The sequence below is a fragment of the Thunnus thynnus genome, chromosome 19, assembly GCF_963924715.1.
Source record: "Thunnus thynnus chromosome 19, fThuThy2.1, whole genome shotgun sequence".
In the NCBI taxonomy this organism is placed as follows: domain Eukaryota; kingdom Metazoa; phylum Chordata; class Actinopteri; order Scombriformes; family Scombridae; genus Thunnus; species Thunnus thynnus.
The window spans coordinates 5,010,940-5,033,892 of NC_089535.1; the positions used below are offsets into that span (position 1 = coordinate 5,010,940).

Here is a 22,953-nt window from a genome sequence, read left to right on the forward strand (position 1 = left end):
AGTGTAACTGATAACTTTGAGATGCTATATAAATAAATTTAACTTGACTTGACAATGTTAGCTATCCTTAAAATAAAGTTGAGTCCTGTTTTTTCATACAGGCCAGAATCTAAATATGTGTGTGCCGACTGAAACACGTCTACTGATTACATCTTTACGGTGATATTAGATTTCTGCATTAATGTGATGAATCACCGCAATTTTTCAGGATTTTATTCCAGATTTTTAAAAAAATTTCCTGGTTGTTCTATTTATTAACTGTTTCATAAATGAATTTCCAATAAATATAACGTATCACAATGTGATATAAAATCATTGTGTGAAATGCAGGATCTCAGGAATCTCAGGAGCTCTCGGACTCTTAATAGAGAGTCATGATGTCACTTCCTGTCCGGCCTCTGTTCCACTAGTTTCTGAAACTCAAAGCAAGTCTCTCATTCAGCGTTTCTTTCATTATGTCATTATGAAACAAAGACACATGTTCCTGCAGCTTATTGTACATATTCTAAGACAAATTAGCTCCACTTCATCACCTGCTTTCAGTAATTCAAACATTTTGTGACTTTAACAAAGTTAAACAACCATTAATTTGTAAGCATACAAAAAACTACAACTCCCTTAAAAATTTACCAGTATGACAATGCAAGTAGGCCTGCTTTTGTCATCGTAACCTGGTTACGTCTGTATCCATAACACCGCCGACACTCTTCTGAAGTCAGTTTTAAGTTGATTCTCTTTAGCTGTTTCTGTCAGAAACCTTCCTCTCTGTCATGTTTTCATCCAAAACTTCAGCTGATTATCTATTCGTCCATGTTGTAAAGTTTATTTGCATGTTGAAAGGTGATGAGTGACACATATTTTAAGACCTTCACTTTAAAGTCAAATAAAAATAACTGATTTCATCCTTATGTATCCAATGGTAAAAAAAATAAAAATTCTTTTAAACAGTCATTTTATCAAACAAGAAGCAGAACTGGGGTTTCAAAATTTAGTCTTCAAATGATCTGACTGTATAAACTGTGAATCTTTTGGAAGTGCTCAGCTGTGTGTGGAAGCTCAGAGAGGACAGTTAAATCCTGGTGCAACGTTGGAAGATTTCAATAATTAATGAAGGAATTGAGGCTTCGCCAGCTGTGCGTAAATTACGCAGGATTTGAGTGTGAGTGTGAAACCTCCGCCAACACACATTACTGTGAGCAGGAGGAAACACAATCAACTGAAAACATGGAGGGTGCTTTTGCCTCTGCATTGCTATTTATTTAGTTTGATCATTTATTTATTTCCTCAGGAAGTTGTGCACCTCTACAGTACCTGTTATGGACATTATGGGATGAGCTGGGAATTAGTTAAGAGATAGTTGCAGGTGATTGGTTAGTTCTGATGCTCAGTTTTGCAGGTACAAGTTTGCAAAAGTGGATCCGTAGAGGAGATAAAAACATCCTCATAGTATTAAACTTACCAGCATACAGGATAAATATGTGTTTTGTGTGAGTTAGTTACTTAGAAAGTGTGTATTTTGCATACTGTATAAAATTAAATATGCTGCTATATAAGATTTTATCCATATTTCCAAGCATGTCTTAAACTACTTAAACCTGACAGAAAAATGGGAAAAATATTAATAATCAACACCTAATGAAGTATACAAACTAATTATTAATCAATATACGGCAACACACAACAAATGGAATCAAAATAAAGCCAAAGAAAACCGAACAGAACTCATCTAGTTTGATCCTCTGAGGGCACAAGAAAAAATATTAGCAGGACAAAACTTGGACAGGTGAGCTTGAAGAAGATTAGCGATAAAAGACTAGAGATAAAAAGTATCCAAAAGACAAGACAGGACGTGTGTTACGGACCAGACAGACGATCAGTCAACACCGGCAGCCGTTAATCTTACTACCAACAGTGACATATTCTGGTAGTCACAAATATTTATGTACAAATTCTTACTTTGGCACACATGAAACTATTTGCACATATGCACATACAGCAGAGAAAGCAAACAAGATCGAAGAATAGTGACACGAAACACCGCTGATTAACACACAAGGTTGTTTAAATTTCTCCTACAATATTAAAGAGACCGTTAAATATTCCACAAATCGTGCCACAGGCACAAAATCATGAGATGAAATAAAACATTAAACCCAGTGAGACATGATTGGATCTGTCATGACACAATGTTGTATATTCACACTGCATTCTGGGAAATTTAACACACACACACACACATGCTCACAAGCATATGGGAGTAGTTAAAAAAAAGGTAAACACACACAAACAACCTGACAGCTTTACTTTGTGTTTTGAGACATAAAGGGGCCAAAGTCTAATCTGTAACAGCGATCTAATTAACTACGGTTTTCACAACTGTCCAAAGTGTTTCAGAGGAAAGACAATGAGTTCATCTGTGGCCCGAAGCGAAGAAAAACTGCTTCAGAGAAAAAGAGTGAGAGAGAAGTTTGGGAGAAGAAGATGGAAAAGATCCAAATAAAAAAAAAAGAAAGAGTTTATTCTCTGTATTCATTTGGGTTCGAATGACCATGTAATCTTGGAAATCTAGAGATTCAAAGTCATGAACTGATGACATTGTCCTGTCATACATATATATATTGTAGACTAACAGGTACGACTCTGAGAATTACACATATTAAGTTTCCTAAACAAAGAATCAATATTGTACATGTGCTATGCAACTATCCTCCTGCTGAGCTGACTCTCGGTCTGCTCTGTGCTTTCAGTTTGGTAATGTTCCCTCCTTGCTGTGAGGTTGGCTGCAAATATCAACTGTTAACTTGTTTATCTTTCACATTCTGACTGTGTTGCACTAAAATCAGGCTGTTATTGCCAAGCGGCATCTTGATTTGAGGAAGAACCTTAAAGTGCAACACCACCGTTAGATACCGGCTGCAACTGACTCCCATTCAAAAAGCCTCAACTTCTCTCTAGAAATACTAATTCAATCATCGTTTTCATGAGTTATTATGGTCTCAATCTCTAAATTCAGGCCCTCTAATAAGTGTCCTGGAAAATTATTGCTCCGTTAATAAGATCTGAAGACTTATAGTAGCTTTTGTGTCTGCTGTGTGGGCGTTGATTGACAGCTGTGATTGACAGTTGGCTCACCTGCCGCTCTCCTCGACTCCAAGACTAACACTGAGTGATTTTTGATATGTTGAACTTGTTAGCAAACAGTTGCTTGTCCACCTGGTGAATGTAAGTCCAATATTCACTCTCTTTCAGCTCTGTTTTTACTCTCTACCAACTCCTGAGGGAAATATCTGGCTCTTTAGCTGCTAAATGCTCCACTATGTTCACCAGCTAGTCTACAGCTAACTGTGTCTGTTTGCTGTTTGGTGCTGAGCAGGTAGTGTACAGTGGCTTTTTAGAGCTTTTTCTCTGAAAACGACGCTATGAGAGCGCTGAGAGTGAACCAAAACAGTAAAGTTGCAGCCGGACAGATAAACAATGAGCTGAAACTCACAATAAAGCTCCGTAAAGCTGAGAGGAGCTGCAGAGTCACTGATAATTCTCTGTAGGATCATGATTATGAGCCACGACTAACACATCAAATACTGACATTGAATATGTTCTGACAAATATCAATAAAATACACTTTGATATTAACTTCTAATATATGCAGTTCATTTTTGTTCTCACAAACTCGACAACTTCGGAAGAAAAAACACTCAAGCCGAGACCTACGCAGGCAGAGGGTACTGCACCTTGAGCCAAGACTGAATGCAGATCTATACAACATGAGTCATCCAATGAATATACATGAGCACATTCTCCCTTTTCAACACTAACAGAAGCACACACATGCATGCAAACATACTTCTCTGTCCTTGAGCTTCATCGCCAGCACTAGCTGGTTTCTGTGATTGGCCAGCGCTTCTCTGTAGTTGCCCTTGGAGAAGAGAGCAGAGCCCAGGTTTCCATGAGCACGACATTCACCTGATTGGTCACCTGTAGATGAAGCGAAGAACAGAGATGTACATGAAATTCAAACCATTTTGCTCACCATCTGTTCACACTCTGCACTCCATAATTGTATCCTCTTCCATACCTAAAGTCTTGGTCACCTCCAGGTCCTGCTGCATGTAGGCCATACTCTTCTCCGTGTTGCCTAGAGACCAGTAGGCGGAGCTCAGGGCAGAGAAGACGGATCCGCGCAGCTTCAGCGAGCATGTGCCGATCTTCAGCCCCGCCTCCAGCACCACGACCGACGCTCCGTGGAAACTGTGAGTCAGCAGCTCCTGACCGATGACGGACACGACCACGAACGGGCTCTTGTCCAGCTTCATCTTCTGCAGCTGCTGGTAGGTGGGCTCAAGTGTGTCTGTGAAGGTGTAAACAAACACACACAAAAGATTACTTTAAGTCCACATATTTAGCCTTTGTAAGCAGGATATAAACATTCAATTAATGGTTTATAACACACGTCATAAATATTATATGTATATATATAGGTATATAATATAGTATAACAAGTCAAAAGCCAGGGCTTCAACCTGCTCTGAACGTTTCGTTTGCAACAGTTTTTTCTACCTTGTTTGTTCTTTAGCCTTTGTTGCTAAGGTTGTTGCTAAGGTGTTTCCATGTGTTGTTTACATTGTCCCCTCTCATATTTCTGATCAGATTCCGGGTCCAACATGTATGGATGTATTTGAGAAGTTTTGAGTTGGATTTTGAGTAAAAAAGGAGGAAAAGAAGTTAAATTCAACTACTATCGTTTGGGGCTGACCAATCAGAACAGAGTGGGCCTTAAAGAGACAGGAGCAAAAACTGCCTGTTTCAGACAGAGGCTGAACTGAGGTGCTGCATAAAGTGCTAGTATGAGTTAAATAAGGAGATTTTTGAACTATAAATCATGCAAAATACGATATAAATATTGTGTTTTGTATGACCTATTTTAAAAACAGTCCCCTGTCAGTCAAGTGTATTGGAAAGAGCAGCACCACTGCATGTAGAGGACATTTGCAAAATTTAGGCATCTCCCATCTAAATTGTTCATCTGGAAGCTGCATAAATTCACATCTAGCATTTATCCAATGCTGACAGTGTCAAAATTCCAATCTGTCTCTCAAAATAATAAAACATGCCTGCAGCAATAAGCATGCATTTCCCTTGCTAATTTCCTAATACAAATTACATTGTTTAATATTCAAATAATATTTTCTGCATGATTTTGTCAGTGAAGGCAAGATGATTTCATCATGCCACACGATTTCATCTCGTCATGAAAGGAAAAAAAAAAGTTGATGAGTCAGCATTTTTATAATGAATCTTTCTGCTGAGATTAACACGCAGTTTAGAGGTGACAGTTTATATTCAGATTACTGTAAAAATGCTTGGTTTGCATGAGGAGAGGCGCTGGCTGTGGAGAATCCTTTGCTCTGGCACGGTGGAGCGAACGGAGACACAGTGAGGTTGTTGTGAAACTCTCCGATCGCTCAAACAAGAGCGTGAAAAGCAACTGAACATTACCTGCAGACATCAGCTTGTGGTCGTATGATTAAAGGAGGCAGTGGATGCACAAACTCTCACATATCTGATGTTTTTGAACAAAGTGATCATCAAGGAAACCAGAGCGAGGTGGAGTTCAAGGGTTCAATTTATTCATCTTTAAAAACATGGAAATTATAGTTCTCCCATCCTAATCAAGCAACACTGATTACTTATTTTGTAGTAGCCTTTCTATGCCTCATTATATTTATTTATGCGATTCTGTTTATCTTGTCTTCAGTTTTTTTTGGAGAGCTCTTTGTATAAGCCTTTAGCTTCCTACCTCCCCTGCACAAGCTTTTGTTTACTTTATATTCATGTATAGCTGAGTAGGTCAAAATGTGTTTTTATAATATCTGAATGTCTTTGTATACACATCAAATAATAATAAAAAGTTTTTATAGTGTTTTACATTATAGTAATAGTATTAGTAATAGTATGTTATAATGTGTAAACAAATAAAATACAGCTACCAAAATGTAGGAAATAAATACCCACACAATAAAACCATAGATCAAAAAACAACATAAAACTACAGAATATTCCACAATAAAACTGTTAAAAACATCCAAACAACAATATAAAACCAGACCAAGACCAAGTCCTTCAGCAAGCTAAGCTGCAGGACAAGAAGTGTGTTCATGTCTGTTAGTTAGATAAGAACTTTAGCAGGAAAGCTAATGTGAGTTGTTGCTCAGAGTCAGTGGCTCTTGTGTTGTGTAGCCGGATGCAATCAGGCTCAGTGTGACCGTCTGCTCTGCCGATGATAGAACGACACGTTATCGCTTCATGGAAAGATTTGATTTGCTGTGTTGAAATAAGGACTCCAGCTACGTAAGCAGATGATGGAACTGTATTTAATAAAAACAACGTAAAACTAGAGGGCGCCATCATGAAATAAAAGAATTTAAAATATAAATAAAACACAGAACAAGTGAATTGCCGCAGCAGACAAAAAATTCTGCTTGACCACCTTATAACATTTTCAAAAAATGCAACATTTATAATACTTCTTCTAGGAAGGCCTGTTGGTATGGAGGAGAAGCACGCAGTTGTTGAACCTTCAGTAAATCATTTCTGGGTGATTGGAGGGAGAATTAGAGCTAATGTTTGGTCCTGAGGGTGTTTCAGTGATGTAGAGCAGAGAGAGAGAGCAGAGCTGTGACCTCACATACCGTCTGTGCTGCTGTAGTTCTGCTTTGTACTGAAAGAACTTGGAATCTTGGTGGAATATGAGTTGAAGCAAAACAGTTTGACATGTGCACAAAACACAGTTCATATTCATATTTGACGGTATTTTGCAACAACATGCTGTTTGTAGCAGAACAGTTAAACCCAAGTATGGGTATTTAATTTTTACATCATTTTTACAATTAAGATGATCAACTGAAAGCATTCTGTCTTCTTTCTCTACATTATTAAAAAGATTTAATATTCACTGAGTCTATTATTTAACTGGTGCATAAGAAAGAGAAGATCTCAGGGAGTACATTTATTCTGTAGATTTTCTATTTTTTTGGCAATAATATCTATATTATCTATAACTATTTACAGTAACAGTCAAAAGTTTGGACACACCCTCCCATTCACTTGAATGATAAAGTGAGTGTGACTACTGTACATAAACTGTATATGCCGGTCAGCAACTTTTTGGAGTTGCTGGAGGTTCAACAACTCCAAAAAGTTGCTGATTTCACTCAAATAAAACCACCATCTGTGACATAGTGAAAAGCTTTTTTTGAATTGGTTGTAAGGCAACTATATATATATCTACCACACCAGACAGGACCCCAGGTGCAGGCTGTGCAAAGATGCTCCTGAGACAGTTCAACACATAATAGCAGGGTGTAAGATGCAGGCAGGAACAGTATTCATGGAATGCCATAACCAAGTGGCTGGCATAGTGTACATGAACATCTGCACTGAGTATGGGTTGGAGGTCCCAAGGTCACAATGGAAGACACCTCCTAAGGTGGTTGAGAATGACCAAACCAAGATCCTGTGGGACTTCCAGATCCAGACTGATAAACTGGTGATGGCTAACCAACTGGACATCGTGTTGATTGACAAACAACAGAAGAAGGCAGCGGTGATAGACTTAGCAATCCCAAGCGACAGCAACATCTAGAAGAAGGAACAAGAGAAGCTTGAAAAATACCAAGGGCTGAGAGAGGAGCTAGAAAAGATGTGGGGAGTGAAGGCAACAGTGGTGCCAGTGGTAATTGGAGCACTGGGGGCTGTGACCCAGTGCTCTTCTGGTCTCTGTCCAGAAGAGCGCAGTCCTAGGAACAGCTAAGATACTGCGCAGAACCCTCAAACTCCCAGAACTCTGGTAGAGGACCCGAGCTTGAGGAAGACATACCACCACCCCCCATGGGAGGGGAGTGAGAAGGGAGAAGAAACTCTGTGGGATATTTACTAAGATTTTGTGGCCCTTCTTTGAGCGCTAAACACTCAAATTGCATTTTTCCTTGTTTGCTAAAAGAGTGCATGAGGAGGGATTTGTGCAGGTAAAATAAAGAGGAAATACAACACAAATAAAAGTTGTGTTCTTTGTGTTCCTAATATTTTGTCCACTCCATTAACATATATGAGGGGGGCAAAATATTAGGAACACTTTTCAATATAATGCTCCAGTACACCACCACCCACTACAACCTCATTTATAAACATAAAGTAGAATTATCACCTTTCTAATAATGTCAACAAAAACTGAAAATGTAGAGGCTTTGTAAAAGTAGAATTTATGGCAGAGCTGTTGTATTGGATTGCGTTAGATTACACAGGTGTACCTAATAAAGAGCTGGTGAGTGTATCTTAAGACGTTCCTGGAGGGAATGTAAAGTTATACAACTGACATGATTTATCACTGTGACTGTGTGGAAAGTGTGTCTGATATTTAACGTTTAGGAACAGCAGGTGTAAAAATCTGTGGTCCTGTTTTATCAGACACACAGAGAGAGAGAGAGAGAGAGCAAAAATGTAGTTTTCATGATTCAATCAATGATCTTCATATTAAACTAAATGTATTTGAATGACATTTCCTCACGTATTTCCTTCTTCTTGCAGGATGAATACACATTTGCAGCTCCAAAAGTTTCCTCTCTTCAACCAATATTCCAAGTTTAGCAGCAGAAAATACTTTCTTTTACACTTCGTTCCTTTGCAGATATGCACAATACGCATGAAAACAGCCTTTATGCAAATGAAGATGAAACGCGGCTGGACTGATTTACATCTGTAGTCTTCGTAAATACCCTGCTAAACTGTAAAAACATCACAGTGATGCAAAACTTTGCACCCCTCAGGCTTTGTAAATATCCCTTTATAAGCAAAGGACGAATTGTTTCCACTTTCTACCAACTTGCTCAGCTTCTGCCCGACAATACGTCATCCTGTTTAAAACATCAGCAAACATGTTGTCCTACCAACAGTTTACTCAGGCGTTGCAACTCCCGGTAACACTTGATACGAGGCCTCTTAGCTAAGAGCCTGGATTACATCAGATCCGCACAGGAGCACTTTATAGTAGCTCAGAAAGGACTCTCTTACATACTTTATGTCAGGGGTCAGCAATCAGGCTGTGATGTTTTACAGACGCGGTGAAAACACAACCCAATATGTTTTGTTTGCTTATTTCTTTTAATTCATTCAAGAATAAAATTGATTTATAAAATAGTTTTAGGGTTGTATCTGAAGGCAGATTTCTATTAGTAGTGATGGCAAACAGAGAGACAGCTTCTTATGTTGATACTGATTTGACAAAAAATGACTCAAACATGAATAAAGACTATAAATGTAATTGATAGCTTATCCTCACTCATTAAGCAGTGGCCTGCTTCATTCGTGGTTGAAGCAAAGTGCTGTTATTGCCACATTATGTTGTGTACCTGTGTTATGTATCTCTTTAATACGTTTATAAGAGATTAACAGGTCAAATTTATTGGAATTTACATGTTTACATCATTATCTACTGTAGAATTATGAAGAATAATGTAAGAGATTATCGAAAAAGGTAGAAAGAAAGATTATAGAAAAGATAATCTATAAAGGGAAAAACTTCAGCTTTTGTTATGGGGCCAAATATTTTTGTTGTGGGGCCAAATTTGGCCCACGTGCCACAATTTGCCTACCACTGCTGTATGTCAGAGCTGCTGCCACTGATCACAACACGCTCTGAGTGCTTTCCTTTCCACCTGCTGCATTCTTATTGCAGCACTTCTGAAACTTGACAGCTTCTGTGTGTTTTGTAAAAGCCTTACTTTGAAAAAAAAACAAAAAAAACCCAAAAAGCAAAAGCAGTTCTCATTTGGTCACTGACTTTGTACTCAATACGCTCCATTTGGATCCAAATGTTCTACCTCAAAGGGAAAAATTGTGAATACTCAGATATGCTCTCCAGTGTGAGAGGAGATGGAAAATTCAATGTGCATAAACATTTGCTGTAGCTTGCCAAGCAGGAGGCTATTCCCAAGAAGCCCTGCTCTCATTCTGATACTGCCGAAGGGCAAAAACATAATCCTGTGCCAATGCTAGCCTGCAAACCATTCTCGATTGTATGCACTCTTCCTTCATCTTCTTATGCAGTTGAGACCTGCACATAAAAGTGCACTCTGATCTGTGGGGTGGATAGATCAATGACACAAAAATCTACCTTGTAAATATTTCATCATGAGCTCCACGAGAAGCTAATTTGTGCTAATAAACATGGCAGCAAAACCAATAGAGACCCTTTACAGTAGAGTGTTTTTAAGATTCTTAACTCTGGATTTTAACCAAATCATAAATAAGATTAGCAGTAAACCTTAATGAGAACTCTGGTTCTCCTCAAAAATGTGAATCAAACATCTCTCAACATGACGCATAAAGTAAATACATACAAGCTGCTTAACAAGCTTCCTCACTCTGTGACTCTCGCCAAACTCATTAAGTTTCTTACTATACTTCTTACTATATTCTTATTAGGATCCTCTCTGCCCACTATTATTGATATCTCTCTTTCCTCTGGCGATGCAATGTCTGCACTAATTAAACAACTGTCTAAAAACTTAACCTAGATCCTGACGTCCTCAACACTTAGAAACCAACTTAAAATAATCTCTACAGTTTTGAAGAGAATAGTAACTATTAGATTAGGGGTTCCCAATACATCGATTGCAATTGACCAGTTGATTGCAGAGGCCATGCTGGTAGATTTCATGCCATTCTTTTAATATCAGCTTTTTCATATTTTGGTCTCTCCTCCCTACGACATCTGCCACTTGATTGACATAAAGAGCGGCCAGTCTGCTGCTGTTAAGAACTTTGGTACATTAGGTTACCAGAACAGCTAACTTATTAAAGTCTCTCAAAGCTAACAGACGGAAAACTAGTAAGCTAACCTCATTCCTTCATAGCAACCTAGCCATCCAATTGAAATTAATGCGTAAAAGCAAAAGAATGATGTAAAAATGAGTGCAGGACCAAGTGAGAAGCCGAAACTTCCACGCAGAATGGGACTATTTTGTCACCATGTTCAATTCAAAGTGCATTTGCCTGATTTGCCAAACTAGCATTGCTATTCTAAAGAAAGGAAATATGGAGAGGCACTTTCGAACTCTTCGTAAAATCTATGACAGTGACTTCACTGCCAAAAGCGAGTTGAGAAAGTGAAAGATGAGGCCGTATTCAAAAGCAAAGGCAGCCACCGAAGCATCATTCTGGTTAAGTCGTACCATCATTCAACGTAAGAAGTCCTTCCAAGATGGACCAATGGTAAAAGAGGCTTTCGTTGAGGCAGCAGACTCTTTGTTTTGGGATTTAAAAAACAAACCTGAAAGAGTATCCACTATCAAAGCTGTTCAGTTATCCAGAAGCACAGTTACACTGATGATTTCAGGCAGCAATGAGTCCATGGACCTAAGCAATTGTGCATTTTCATCAGGACGGTGTTCAAAGACATGAAAGCAAAGGAAGAACTATTAACAATGTTACAGATGAAAGAAAACACTCGGAGTGAGAACATTATTCAGACATTCAAAACCTCTGTTAACAAAACCCAGCTCCCAATGTCTACGTTGGCGTCAATCACCACTGATGGTGCGCCTGCGATGGTGGGCTCGCTCTTCTGACTTCCTTAACTATCACTGCATAACACACCAATAAGCACTATGTGTGAAAATACTGAACATCAAAGAGGTCACGGACATGTCAGTGAGAATTGCCTGTTGTATTCAGGCAGGATCTCTTCAAAGAGGGCTGTTTCGTGCATATCTGGAGGAGACTGACTGCAACCACACTGACCTCTTGCTACACATCGACATCAGATGGCTGAATAGGGGCAAATTCTTGCAGATTTCATGAGCTCCGACCGTAGATAAGGGAGTTTCTCCTTGGCACTAAACATGCAGAACACAAACAACTTGATGACGATCAGTGGCTGCTAGATTTGGCATTTTTAACAGATCTGACCAACATGTTGAATGAGCTTTAATTTAAGAGCTGCAAGGAAAAGACAAAACTATGACCGACATGATCAGCTTAGTTAATGCTTTCAAATGAAAACTACAACAGCTGTCTTCAAAGCTGCAGCGCCAAGATTTTGGTGAACTTCCAAAACATCACATCTGAGCCGGAGAAGCAAGAGGAAGGAATATGCACAACTTGACAGCGCACGCTTCTCAGAGCAGATTGAAAATGTCCGGTTAGACATTGACAAACGGTTTCAAGACTCTGCTTTACTTTAGTCGATCGCTACATTCATGTGTTTTCCATTTGAAGAAGACACGAGGCTCAAAAAATGACTACACTGTTTCACATGAACTCATCTGCGGTGGAGGATGAGATCTTGTCACTGCAGGCTGACATTCAGTTGAAGTCTCGGGCCCATGCTGAACAGTTTTTGGAACTTACTCACGGAGGAAAAGTATCCAAACATGAGGAAATGTGCTACCTCATTGACTGCATTTTTTGGCTCGACTTATTTATGTGACTCAGCCTTTTCCCACATGAAGATGATGAAGTCATAAATACCGTTCCACCATGACTGATGATCATTTGGAGGCATGCTTGAGACTAGCTACCAGCAGCTATTATTCGGATTATGCAACCCTGGCTGACTCCATTCAGTGCAAATCATCAGAACAAGGTAGAAACCCCAAATCTATTGAAATGTATTGTGCTGTGGAGGGTTCATGCAGTAATGCAAGGTACATTTTTTAAAATATATTTTCAGCAATGGGATTGAGTGTTTTTGGTTGCTAGATCATGTTGACATGGTCATTTTAAAAGTAGCTTGCAAGCCAAAAAAGTGTGAGCAACCCTGTATTAGATCAACTTCACAGAAATGGTCTTTAAATAATTGTGCAACACTGAGACTGCAGCTGAAGAGTTCTCACAAACCACATGTTTCAATAACTTCATTTCATATGTGTGCTTTTGGTTTTATTCTGCTATATATAGCTATGATATAAACACTAATAAATAAACAAATATTCCTCTTGTATTTCATTTGTATAACAGAAAATACTTAATTACATGTTATAGTTTTACAGGGAGTTACGAGCTGTAACCGTTTCTCCGTGAACAGCGGCCTGGCGCTGTGTTTTGTGGCATGACAGCGGTATTGAGCTTCTCATCTAACTCTTTGTAAGAAAGCGAATAAGACTATTTCTCTTAACCATTTTTTTTCCTTAACCAAAACATAGTTTTAGTTGCCCATGACGGTCTTGGAAGGCAATGACAAGCGAGGGCTCGTTTGCTCTGCCAGCAAAACCCAAATCTTCACCACTATTCAAATCTGATGAATCTGAACAACTTATCATCTGTCTGCCCTTTAACTTCTTGTTACTTACTTGCAACAAGATAGGTATCAGTCGTTGGCTCTACATCTCAGAAGACCCATGTAGCAGATTTGCAAACATGATGGTAAAGAGATGTCCTCACTGTTTGCATTACAATTATACAAATTATCACCTTTTTAACGAGGAAAAAGTTAAATCGCTGTAAAACAAGACTAAAAATAAAGAGAGTCAAATTCTTCCATCTCTAGAATCAAGTCTATTTTGTGATTAGAGAAGCATATTCTGTGTAGATCTTATCTTTTATGACTTTCCTGAGCACAGAGAGTGATTCAGACTCCTCTGGGGAATCCTAATGTAAACAGTACTAATACAGTAACCTGCCTCTCCGCACTCTCTGTCTGAACCTGTAGATGAGGATGAACATCTCAGACACCAGACATCAGCGTTTGCTTGGCGGTAGATGTCCCATAGTTTATCTGGACTTCCTTCTATGACACTGTGTTTGTACCTGACAGCGGATACAGGTGCTGCTGAGATTAAGTCGGCAAGTGAAGCAAGTGGATGCTGCTGCTGCTGCTGCTGCTGCTGCTGGTGATGATGATGATGATGAAGCCCAATCTCAAGCTCACTGTGTTCAAGTTCAACTTCTATGAGCTTCTCTTTCTATTTCATCTGACTGGCTTGTTTTATTTATGTTCTACATTTCAATATTTCTCTCACTGAATCATCAGAGGCGTCTTTTTTATTATTATTTTTTTTCATCTCGGTTCCAGGGGAGGGTTATTAAATAAAAGAACAAAAGAAAAGTGGTGACTTGACAGTTCCTCCCCCCTCAACGCCCACCTCCTACTGTACATCTCACTCTCCTTCCTCCTACAACTTTCAAACACAGAGTCATCATCTGTTGCTTGATAGACTGCTTCTGTCTGTTGAAATCAGCCTCACGTTCTTGTAAAATATGCGAACGGAAAGATGAAAGAAAGATGAAAAAAAACCGACAGACAGCATGTGTTGCTGTCAGACGAGCCTACTGTACGGCACCTCTGAGGGGTGATTTCATGGCAGCCTCCACCATGCCTACAAGCAGCTGGAGACTCTTGGGGTCCTGGGCAAGGCCGGAGGCGAACGCTGCCAGGGCGTCGGCATGACGACCCAGGTACTGCAGGGCAACCCCTTGGCGAAAGTAGGCCTGCGGAAAGAAGAAATTGACAGTTTAAGGGCTTCATTTTCATACTTTTAATACTGATTCAACACTTTGATCCACTTACGCAACACAGACCTCTAGCATTACGTAACTGTAGTTGTTTATATTTTGCACGTCAGGGTAAAAGAAATATAATAAAAAGGTTAAAACAGGGGGAACGATCACTGGGGACCACCAGACGCCAATGGGACTCTCTTACAGGTGAGCTATCGCCATGGCAACTGTGCAAACTCCACAAACTGGAAAGTCTGCACAGCGTGACTAATGCAGAAAAGATTATTTAATACACAGACGTTTCAGGCCGAGCAGACTTTCCAGGTTATTTTGTTTATCGATTTTGAAGTTCTACCATCTGTCTGTTTCAATAGAAGAAGAAGGAAAAAAGGGGGAGTTCAGTGCGTATCCTCGATTTTTTTTGTTCATGAACTGTGTAAACTCCATCATGAGTTCCATCATTGTGTTAGGATTATTTAGTCAAATCATCATTTATTTTGCGTTTCCAAAGTCAACAATGAACTTTCACGCTCGATAGTAAAACTGAATAGATATGTGCAAGGGAGGAAGGAGACCGTTATTAAGGGGATTAAACAAAATCCTCCCCAAAACAAAAAAGAAAATCTCAAATTCAATGTGTATAATCATGAACAACTGGTCATGAATCCTACGAAGAAAAAAGGGAAAAGGCAGAAAAAAATATGGAATGAAAGGTTAAAAATGAATTCAGTTGTTAAAGGACGGGTTCACAATTTTTCAAGTGTGTCTTAAAACAACAGCCAGGAGCCCAAATGAACACTTATGCATGTTTTTCTTGCTGCAATAACCATTAAGAGATTCCTTCATTTCAATGTAAGTAATGGGGGGTAAAATCCAGTCTTTGTTCTGTGCAGAAATGTAAAAAAAAATTATCTGAAACTAATATGAAGCTTCCAAATTGTCTAAATTAGTCAAATCGAGTAGATATCTTTCAACGTTACAGTCTTTTTAGTGCCAAATTCCCTCTTTTTGTTCTGATCCTTCCACTGCAGCTGAACAGACAAACTGTCCGCTGAGACACAAAGAGGGAATTTTTGAATAAAAAGAATGTAACAGTGGAAGATATCCACTTTATTCGACTCAGTCAGACTGCTGAAGCCTCATGTTATCTTCACATAAAATGCATTTTTGTTCAAAACGAGGGCTCTGGATTTTGTCCCCCCATCACTTAGATTGTAAGTGCATTATGAAGGGATCTTTTAATGGTCGGTATGAAGAAGGAGGAACGATTACAGCAAGAAAACAACAAAAACAACGGTTTCAATGCTCATTTGTGCTTCTGTTGTTTTAAAACAGGCTTGAAAAACTGTGAACCTATTCTGTAAGATATTTCTGTCTGGAGTAAAGTTGTCAACAGTTGACTGGCTAAACATTTCCATCCCTAAAGCCTTGCAGCTAACGTGGCTAAAAATCTTAAAAAAAACATTATATAGGTATAATTATTAGCTACATATAATAATAATAATACATTTTATTTATATAGCACTTTTCTTAAAATTGTTACAAAGTGCTTTACAAAGGAAAATAAAACCAACAAAGCAGATAAAATAAGCAAAGAGGAACAAAGAGGTAAAGGCAGAAGTACAATAGAAGATGCACAATAATAGTAATAATAGGACAATAGAATGCACAAAATAAGATAAAATAACATCAATTAATAGGTGTAAAAACAGTAATTAAAACATATCAAACATTTCCAAAAGCTGTCACAAAGAAAAAAGTCTTAAACGAGTTTTAAAAGAAGCTAAAGAGACCTAGTGTGTCAGTGGGCGAGGAGTTCCAGAGAGTCGGGGGCTCTGACAGCAAAAGCCCGACCACCCTTTATCACAAGCTGCGACCTGAGGATGACCAACAGGTTTCCACCTGTGGATCTTAAGGGTCGAGGGGGCACATACCGGTTCAGTAGTGCAGATATGTAACTGGGAGCAAGGCCGTTTAACGCCTTAAAGGTAAGTAATAAAATTTTAAATATCAATACGAAGGCTGACTGGGAGCCAGTGTAGGGAGGCAAGCACAGGGGTGATGTGCTCATACCTTTTTTGTCCCAGTAATGAGACGAGCAGCTGTGTTTTGGACCAGCTGGAGATGGTGAAGGGAGCCCTGGCTGATACCTGAATAAAGTGTGTTGCAATAGTTGCAACAAATAATTTTTTGAGATGATCTTTAAGTGGTAGAAACACAACTTCACAACATTTTTGACTTGATTCTCAAAACAGAGGTTGGAGTCAAGTATGACCCCCAGATTCCCAGCAGTCTGTGTAACATTCATCAACAGATCAGCAAGGTTTGCTCCAAAAGAACTGACAGAATTTGGTGGACCGAATAGAATGACCTCAGTTTTGTCGTCATTGAATTTAAGAAAATTTTGGGACATCCCAAAAGTGACATATGGATACTTATAAACTCTTAAAAACTGTTTCTATTGATATCCACATCATTGTAATAATTACAATGATGCTTGACCCTGAGTCCAGCCAGTAAAGCAGCACTGATACATACGTACATACTGTAGCGCACACACACACACACACACACACACATACACACACACACACACACACATCCAGCACTCACTTCATTAGGACCCGTCACGCATTTCACAGCAAGGTTAGAGACAATGAATCATGACATCAAATTCATGAGGAGGATCGAACACAAACGCCACTCTGTTCTTCTCTCACTGCCGACCAGACTGTAACTTAATTGTGCTGTCTACCTCTCTCTTCCTCTTCATCCCTCCTCTTTTTTCTCTCTCATTTATCATCCTGCTCTCTTTTCCTCCCATTTAAGCGTAATCTTTCATGACAGCGAATGAATGAAGACAAAGAGGAGAGGAATTAGATTACATGGCAGCTCCTGTCCCGCCTGCTACTCTTTCTGCACCCGCACGGTCTTTGTCCTGTCCTCGTCTTCAGACAGCTTCACTTGAAATGAAAGGAGTCGGGGGTGGAGGGGTGGAGGGGGGGGGGTCATGTTATAATCTAATGCATTAAGCCTTCAGAGGGCTCTCGGTGTGTCGGTGTCGGAGCAGAGCGTGAGCAGGGCACGTTGTCGTTTCACTGTTGATTAACACAAAGTGGGATAAATGGTTGGTAATTACAGCTGGAGCCACATCTCTGAAAACAATGGGTGCCAACTGGAGGGTCAAGGTCCAAAGGTGGACCGTGGGTCACGAGCGTGGGTCGACTCAAGTCATAAAATGAACCTTAAAATGTAGTAAATTTCTGAAACATTATATTACATATCAGAGATGTTCCATCAGAGACTTTCAGCCTTTTCTCCTTGTTATGTTAAGACTGGACTGAGGTGGAGCTGGCTGATATGAGTTGCATCTTTTAGGAATTCTGGGGCTCATACTGCGAAGCAAGCTCAACATATCCAGGATATCTTTTAGTTAACTGGCTTCACTGAGCCTAACATCATCCAGATAACCAGAGGGGTGTACTGCGAAGCGAGATTAATGGGTTAGCAAAGTATGTTGAGCCTAAACCCCTACATGCCTGCGCTACATCCTCAAGCTGTGGTGGCCCATCAAAACCACAAATGAGGAGCTGTGGAGGATAACAAACCAGGAAAGCATAGCTACCACCATCAAAAGAAGAAAGTGGAACTGGATGCCCTGGCATACCCTGAGGAAGGACTCAAACAACATCACTAGACAGGCCCTGGATTACAACCCGTAGGGGAAGAGGAAAGCCAGTAGGTCGAGAAACACCTGGAGACGTTCCACACTCCAAGACCTGAAGAACATCGGAGTGAGCTGGTGAGAAGCAAAGGCCCGGGTCCAGAAGAGAGTGAGATTGAGAACTCTATTGGACGCCCTACGCCCCTCAACAGGGTAAAGAGGATTAGGTCAAGTAAGTCACATCACCATGGTAACTTATACTGCAAACTTAACCTGATCCGGAGCAGGTTATGTTCCGAGTTTCGGCTTAAATCGGCAATAAAAAGCGCCGCCCTTTCACTAACCATCTGATTTACTGCCAAGACCGTTTAATATTAGAACAACAATTAGAAAACTGATTAGTCTTTTATCATACTTATCATTGATTTGATATGTCATATTGTTAATTTGTAAAGCAAGAGGTTAGGGTTACTTGTGGGATGGGATTTTGTTACAATATATCAAATTATTTCAAATTTAAAAAAACCCATAAAAAACAAGAAACTAATGAAGAAATACTTTGAACAAAAAATTGAATAAAATGGATAAGTGTATTGGTATTTATCATAATATTAAATATATAATATTAATTTCACTTTGATTTGGCCAAAAACTGAAGTGATTTCCACTGATCCTTCATTATGGGACAGAGTTTAACCATCCTGTTGTCTTCCCATCAACCGTGCAACTTTTGTCCTCCCGGGTCAATTTTGACTCGGGAGGACAAAAGTCAACAGATGCTACAAATTTTAATAAACACCCAAAATTCAATGAAAGTAGTGATCATTACTTTTACTTGCAAAGTGTTTGGTATGGAACCGTCCATGTGACTTTCAGGCAATTAGATGAAAGAAATCCATATTTCTGATATAAAAACGTTTGAAAACGGGTCAAATTTGACCCGATGACAACAGGAGGGTTAAAGTTCAAGAGCTGTGGATGCGGGAGGCTCGGAGAGTGCATTGAGTGGTAAATAAGTATATTAGTTTTATAATACAATCAGAATTCCTCTCTATGTGTCAAATGACGCACCAAACGCCTCCTTTCATCAGGATGCACACAGACTCTGAAGCAGAAAGCCTGAGTTAACAAAGACAGTTCATAACCACAGTCGTGATACCACTTATCTTGAGTTTGTCGAGCCAGCTCACACAAAGAAAGCCTGGATATGTTGAACTTGCTTCGTAGTACAACCCTCTGAATTACGAAGCTGTGGGTTTTCCATCTATGAACGTGTTCAGGTGAAAGAGGCGGGGTTGTTAATTACTATCAACATCATCAGGACCATGAATTGACTCTATATGATATGAGATGAAACGGTGACACCAAGTACCAAAAGCAAAAAGTCATATTCAACGAGGTGAAATAAAAATCATCATACAACAGAATAAGAATCTGTAGAAACACTAGCAATAATTTCCACATATCAAAAGTAGGTTAAGGCTTAAAATACATGGAATTATTATATATGGCTTAAGTATTTTATCGCTATTTAGTTGGATGATGAAGAAACCATTCTCAATGTGTCACATAAAAAGACTTAAAAGTAACGCCAGACTGTTTCTGCTGCTGAAGCAAAGAGTGGAAAAGTAGTTAATGACTGATGAGGTCTATCTGACCCAAATGTTGCATTTATAATCATGGCAGCCAATTAACAGTGTGTGGATTATTTTTCTAATAAAAGACAATCTTTCGTTTTTTTTTTTTTTATTTCCAGTTATCATCACTCAGTTGTCTCATGTTATTCTGAGCTGCAGTGTAAAAAATCATCAGCTGTCACTCTGGGGGGAGAAAATAAAGTTTACACAATTAAAATGCAGCTAAAATCATCATTATGTGTTTAGCATCGTTAACGATCTCTCCGTTTTTGTTAGAAGCTCTGTTTTAAAACCAGAGTGGAAATAGAAAGTCTGGAACAATAAAATGTTTCTACTGACCTATAAAAATATATATTGCTCTTTTTTAACTTGTCACTTTGTTGTAAACTCAAGGGCTTTTGTCCATGTCGGGATCCTGTAAGGAATGATGACTCTTTATTTCCAGTGATCTGATTGGTCAGTGGTCGCTAACCTCAAATCCTGCTTCTTAGTACAGGCGTCTGGCATGATATCATTGTAGTTGGCTTTATTAGTTAGACTGTGTTCATTGTGTTTCTGGGTTTTTCCTCCTGTGTCTCCAGCCTGTTTTTCCCTCCACACCTGTCCTGCATTCAGCAGTGTTTTCCACAGCCAATCAGCTTCTTTCCTGTTCTCTTGTTTTATCTCCTTATTCGCCTCACTTGCACCTCATCTCCTTGTTAGTTCAGTTCGTATTTTAGTCCTGTTTGCAGTTCAGTCTGTGTTGGATCCCTCGCTCGGCTCGGCTCAGAGATGTTCAGTTTTGCTTTGACCTTCCAGCTTTGTTTTTGCCTGCAGGAATCTCAAATAAAGAAGTTATTCTTCCGCTTTGCTCTGCCTGCGGTCTCTTGAAGGGTATCTGCTAAAATAAACTAGTGCTGCAACTAACAATTATTTTCATTATTGATTAATCTGTAAATTAGATCTGTAAAGAGTAGTCTAGTATTTTTTTTATTCAAAAATGCCAAAGATTTGCAGTTTTTACAGTTATTACATCTCAGATTTAAAGCCTTAATGCTTTTCTTTGTCATACATGATAGTAAACTGATTATCTTGCTGGGACTAAAGGTTGGACAAAAAAATATGAATGAAGACGTCACCTCACATGCATTTTCCACTATTCTCTGACATTTTACAGACATAATGATAAATGGAGAAAAAACATCAGCAGATTAATCAACGATGAAAATAATCATTAGCTGCAGCCCTACTGTTGAATATTTTCTTTATTAATCTTTTGATTTGTGAGACATCATAAAACAATAAAAAATTACCATCACATAGAGCACACGCCATCTGTCCGAAAAACAGTCCAAAAACCAAAAATACTCAATTTACAGAAATGTAAAACCAAGAAAAGAAACAAATTCTTACATCTAAGAACCTTGAACCATGTATTTTTACTTGAAAAGTCACTTTTAATCGATTATTAAAATAGTTAGACTAACATTCTATCAATTGACTTATTGATTAATTGTTGCAGCTCTAAAATAAACCTAATCAAAATCTAATCTTTCCCATTTTGTCCACCTCAGCTGTTGCAGCACTTTACTAGATACTACAGAGTGTTTCACTGCATCTACGAGTGAAAATGTTTGTTAGTTTGGCAAACTACACAGATTCGCTAAACTCAGACGCTAATGCAACTTTCCGACAGCGGATGAGGCGGCGCCGTGCACGGCCATTTTTGTAACTTTCCAAATAACGGACAAGCCGACATTCATTCACACCCACTTCACGCAGTGACTGTTGAGCTGTACGGAGGTGAGAAAGCTTCTCTCTCTCTAGCTCTGCTTTTTCATTCATGACACAATTATTTCTGTCACTTTTCACATTTCAACATCTGAGTGCAACACTACGACTGCCTTCCAGGAGAGACTGTCTGAAAATATGCGCCGTTAGCTCCGTATTTTAATGATATCAAGTCTCCCCGTCCCCCTTCCTCTCTCTATGACAGTCAGCTTTTCATTTTGCCTTCGAGTGAACAACTATAGACACTTTGTAAGAACCAGTTCTGATCGACCGTAAACTGAGCTTTACTCTCCCCTGTTTGTGCTCCACCTCAGCTGTTGCAGCGCTGCTCTGAAGTGTGTGTGATTGATATAAATTATTTGGATGCAGTGGTACCAGTGACTCCCAGTTCCCAGTTTGCGTGTATCCCAGTGTTTTCTGAATCTGCTTCATTAATGTACAGAGACGAGAAGAAAAAGGAGAGGAAACAACAGAAAGAACCAGCGTTTCTGGTGAGGTCTGAGTTTAGCCGGAGCTAGTTTACAGCTAACGTAAGGTTAGTATTTTAGCTGTTTGGGGGTCAAATACATGCAGCAAATGAAGCAAGGTGAAAATTCATCTGTGCACACCTTGAGGCTAGATCAGCTGGAAATTACTGCCTTAAAAAAAACAACAGACATTCATCACAAAATCAGTGAAAAGCTAAGTTGACAAAGGCAGGATGGGCGGCTCTGTTTTAGCTCCTGGCACCGACGATGCCAAGCGTCCATGCTGGGAAGAGAGAGACAGCAGCCTGCTCTCTGACCTTCGTCCAGGCTGGAGAGGAAAGCGGGGATGAAGATCCGGGCTGGTAGCTGAGGGTGACATATGGGCACCCCACCTGTCTGCCTACCTCTACTTAGCGCTGCCCCTCAAATCTGTCGCCTTCACACTGATTTGGCTTTTTAGGCATGCATATCCTATTCTTGACTAAAAAAAAAAAAAAAAAAACAGCCACATTTTTCCTTTCACCTTGATTGGGGAAGCAGATAATTTCAGTCAGATGAGGATGATTACATCAGAGGAGGGAAAAGTTATAATCATAGCGAGTTATCTCTGCATGACTGTGTGTGTATGTATGGCACAATAGGTGAGTGTGTGTGTGTGTGTCAGAGCTTTATACCCCCATCATGGGTGTAAACATGCCAGAGCCAGACAGAAAGTGACAGCAGGAAGAGTCTGCCTCCACCACCACCACCACCACCACCACCTCCAGCCTCCCGCTCACACACATCCTGCCTATTAGCTCAGTCTGGCTACGCTGCCTGCTAAGCACATACAGGGGGTAACAGTCCAGACAGTCTCACAAACACACAAACACACCTAAACACATTACCTGTCTCATTTTTTTCATCCTAGACAAAATCCCAG

At 39.5% G+C, this 22,953-nt stretch overlaps 1 protein-coding gene across 2 annotated transcripts in view; it reads right to left on the reverse strand.

The window, feature by feature from the left end:
* ttc28 (tetratricopeptide repeat domain 28) overlaps window positions 1-22,953 on the reverse strand; it is a 163,934-nt gene that overhangs the window by 61,639 nt on the left and 79,342 nt on the right. For both annotated transcript variants that reach the window (XM_067573860.1, XM_067573862.1), the window contains 3 exons: window positions 14,337-14,484; window positions 4,076-4,348; window positions 3,845-3,975 (listed from right to left, as the gene is read on the reverse strand). In XM_067573860.1, coding sequence (XP_067429961.1) covers window positions 3,845-3,975; window positions 4,076-4,348; window positions 14,337-14,484 — 552 coding nt within the window. The remainder of the gene's footprint in view (window positions 1-3,844; window positions 3,976-4,075; window positions 4,349-14,336; window positions 14,485-22,953) is intronic.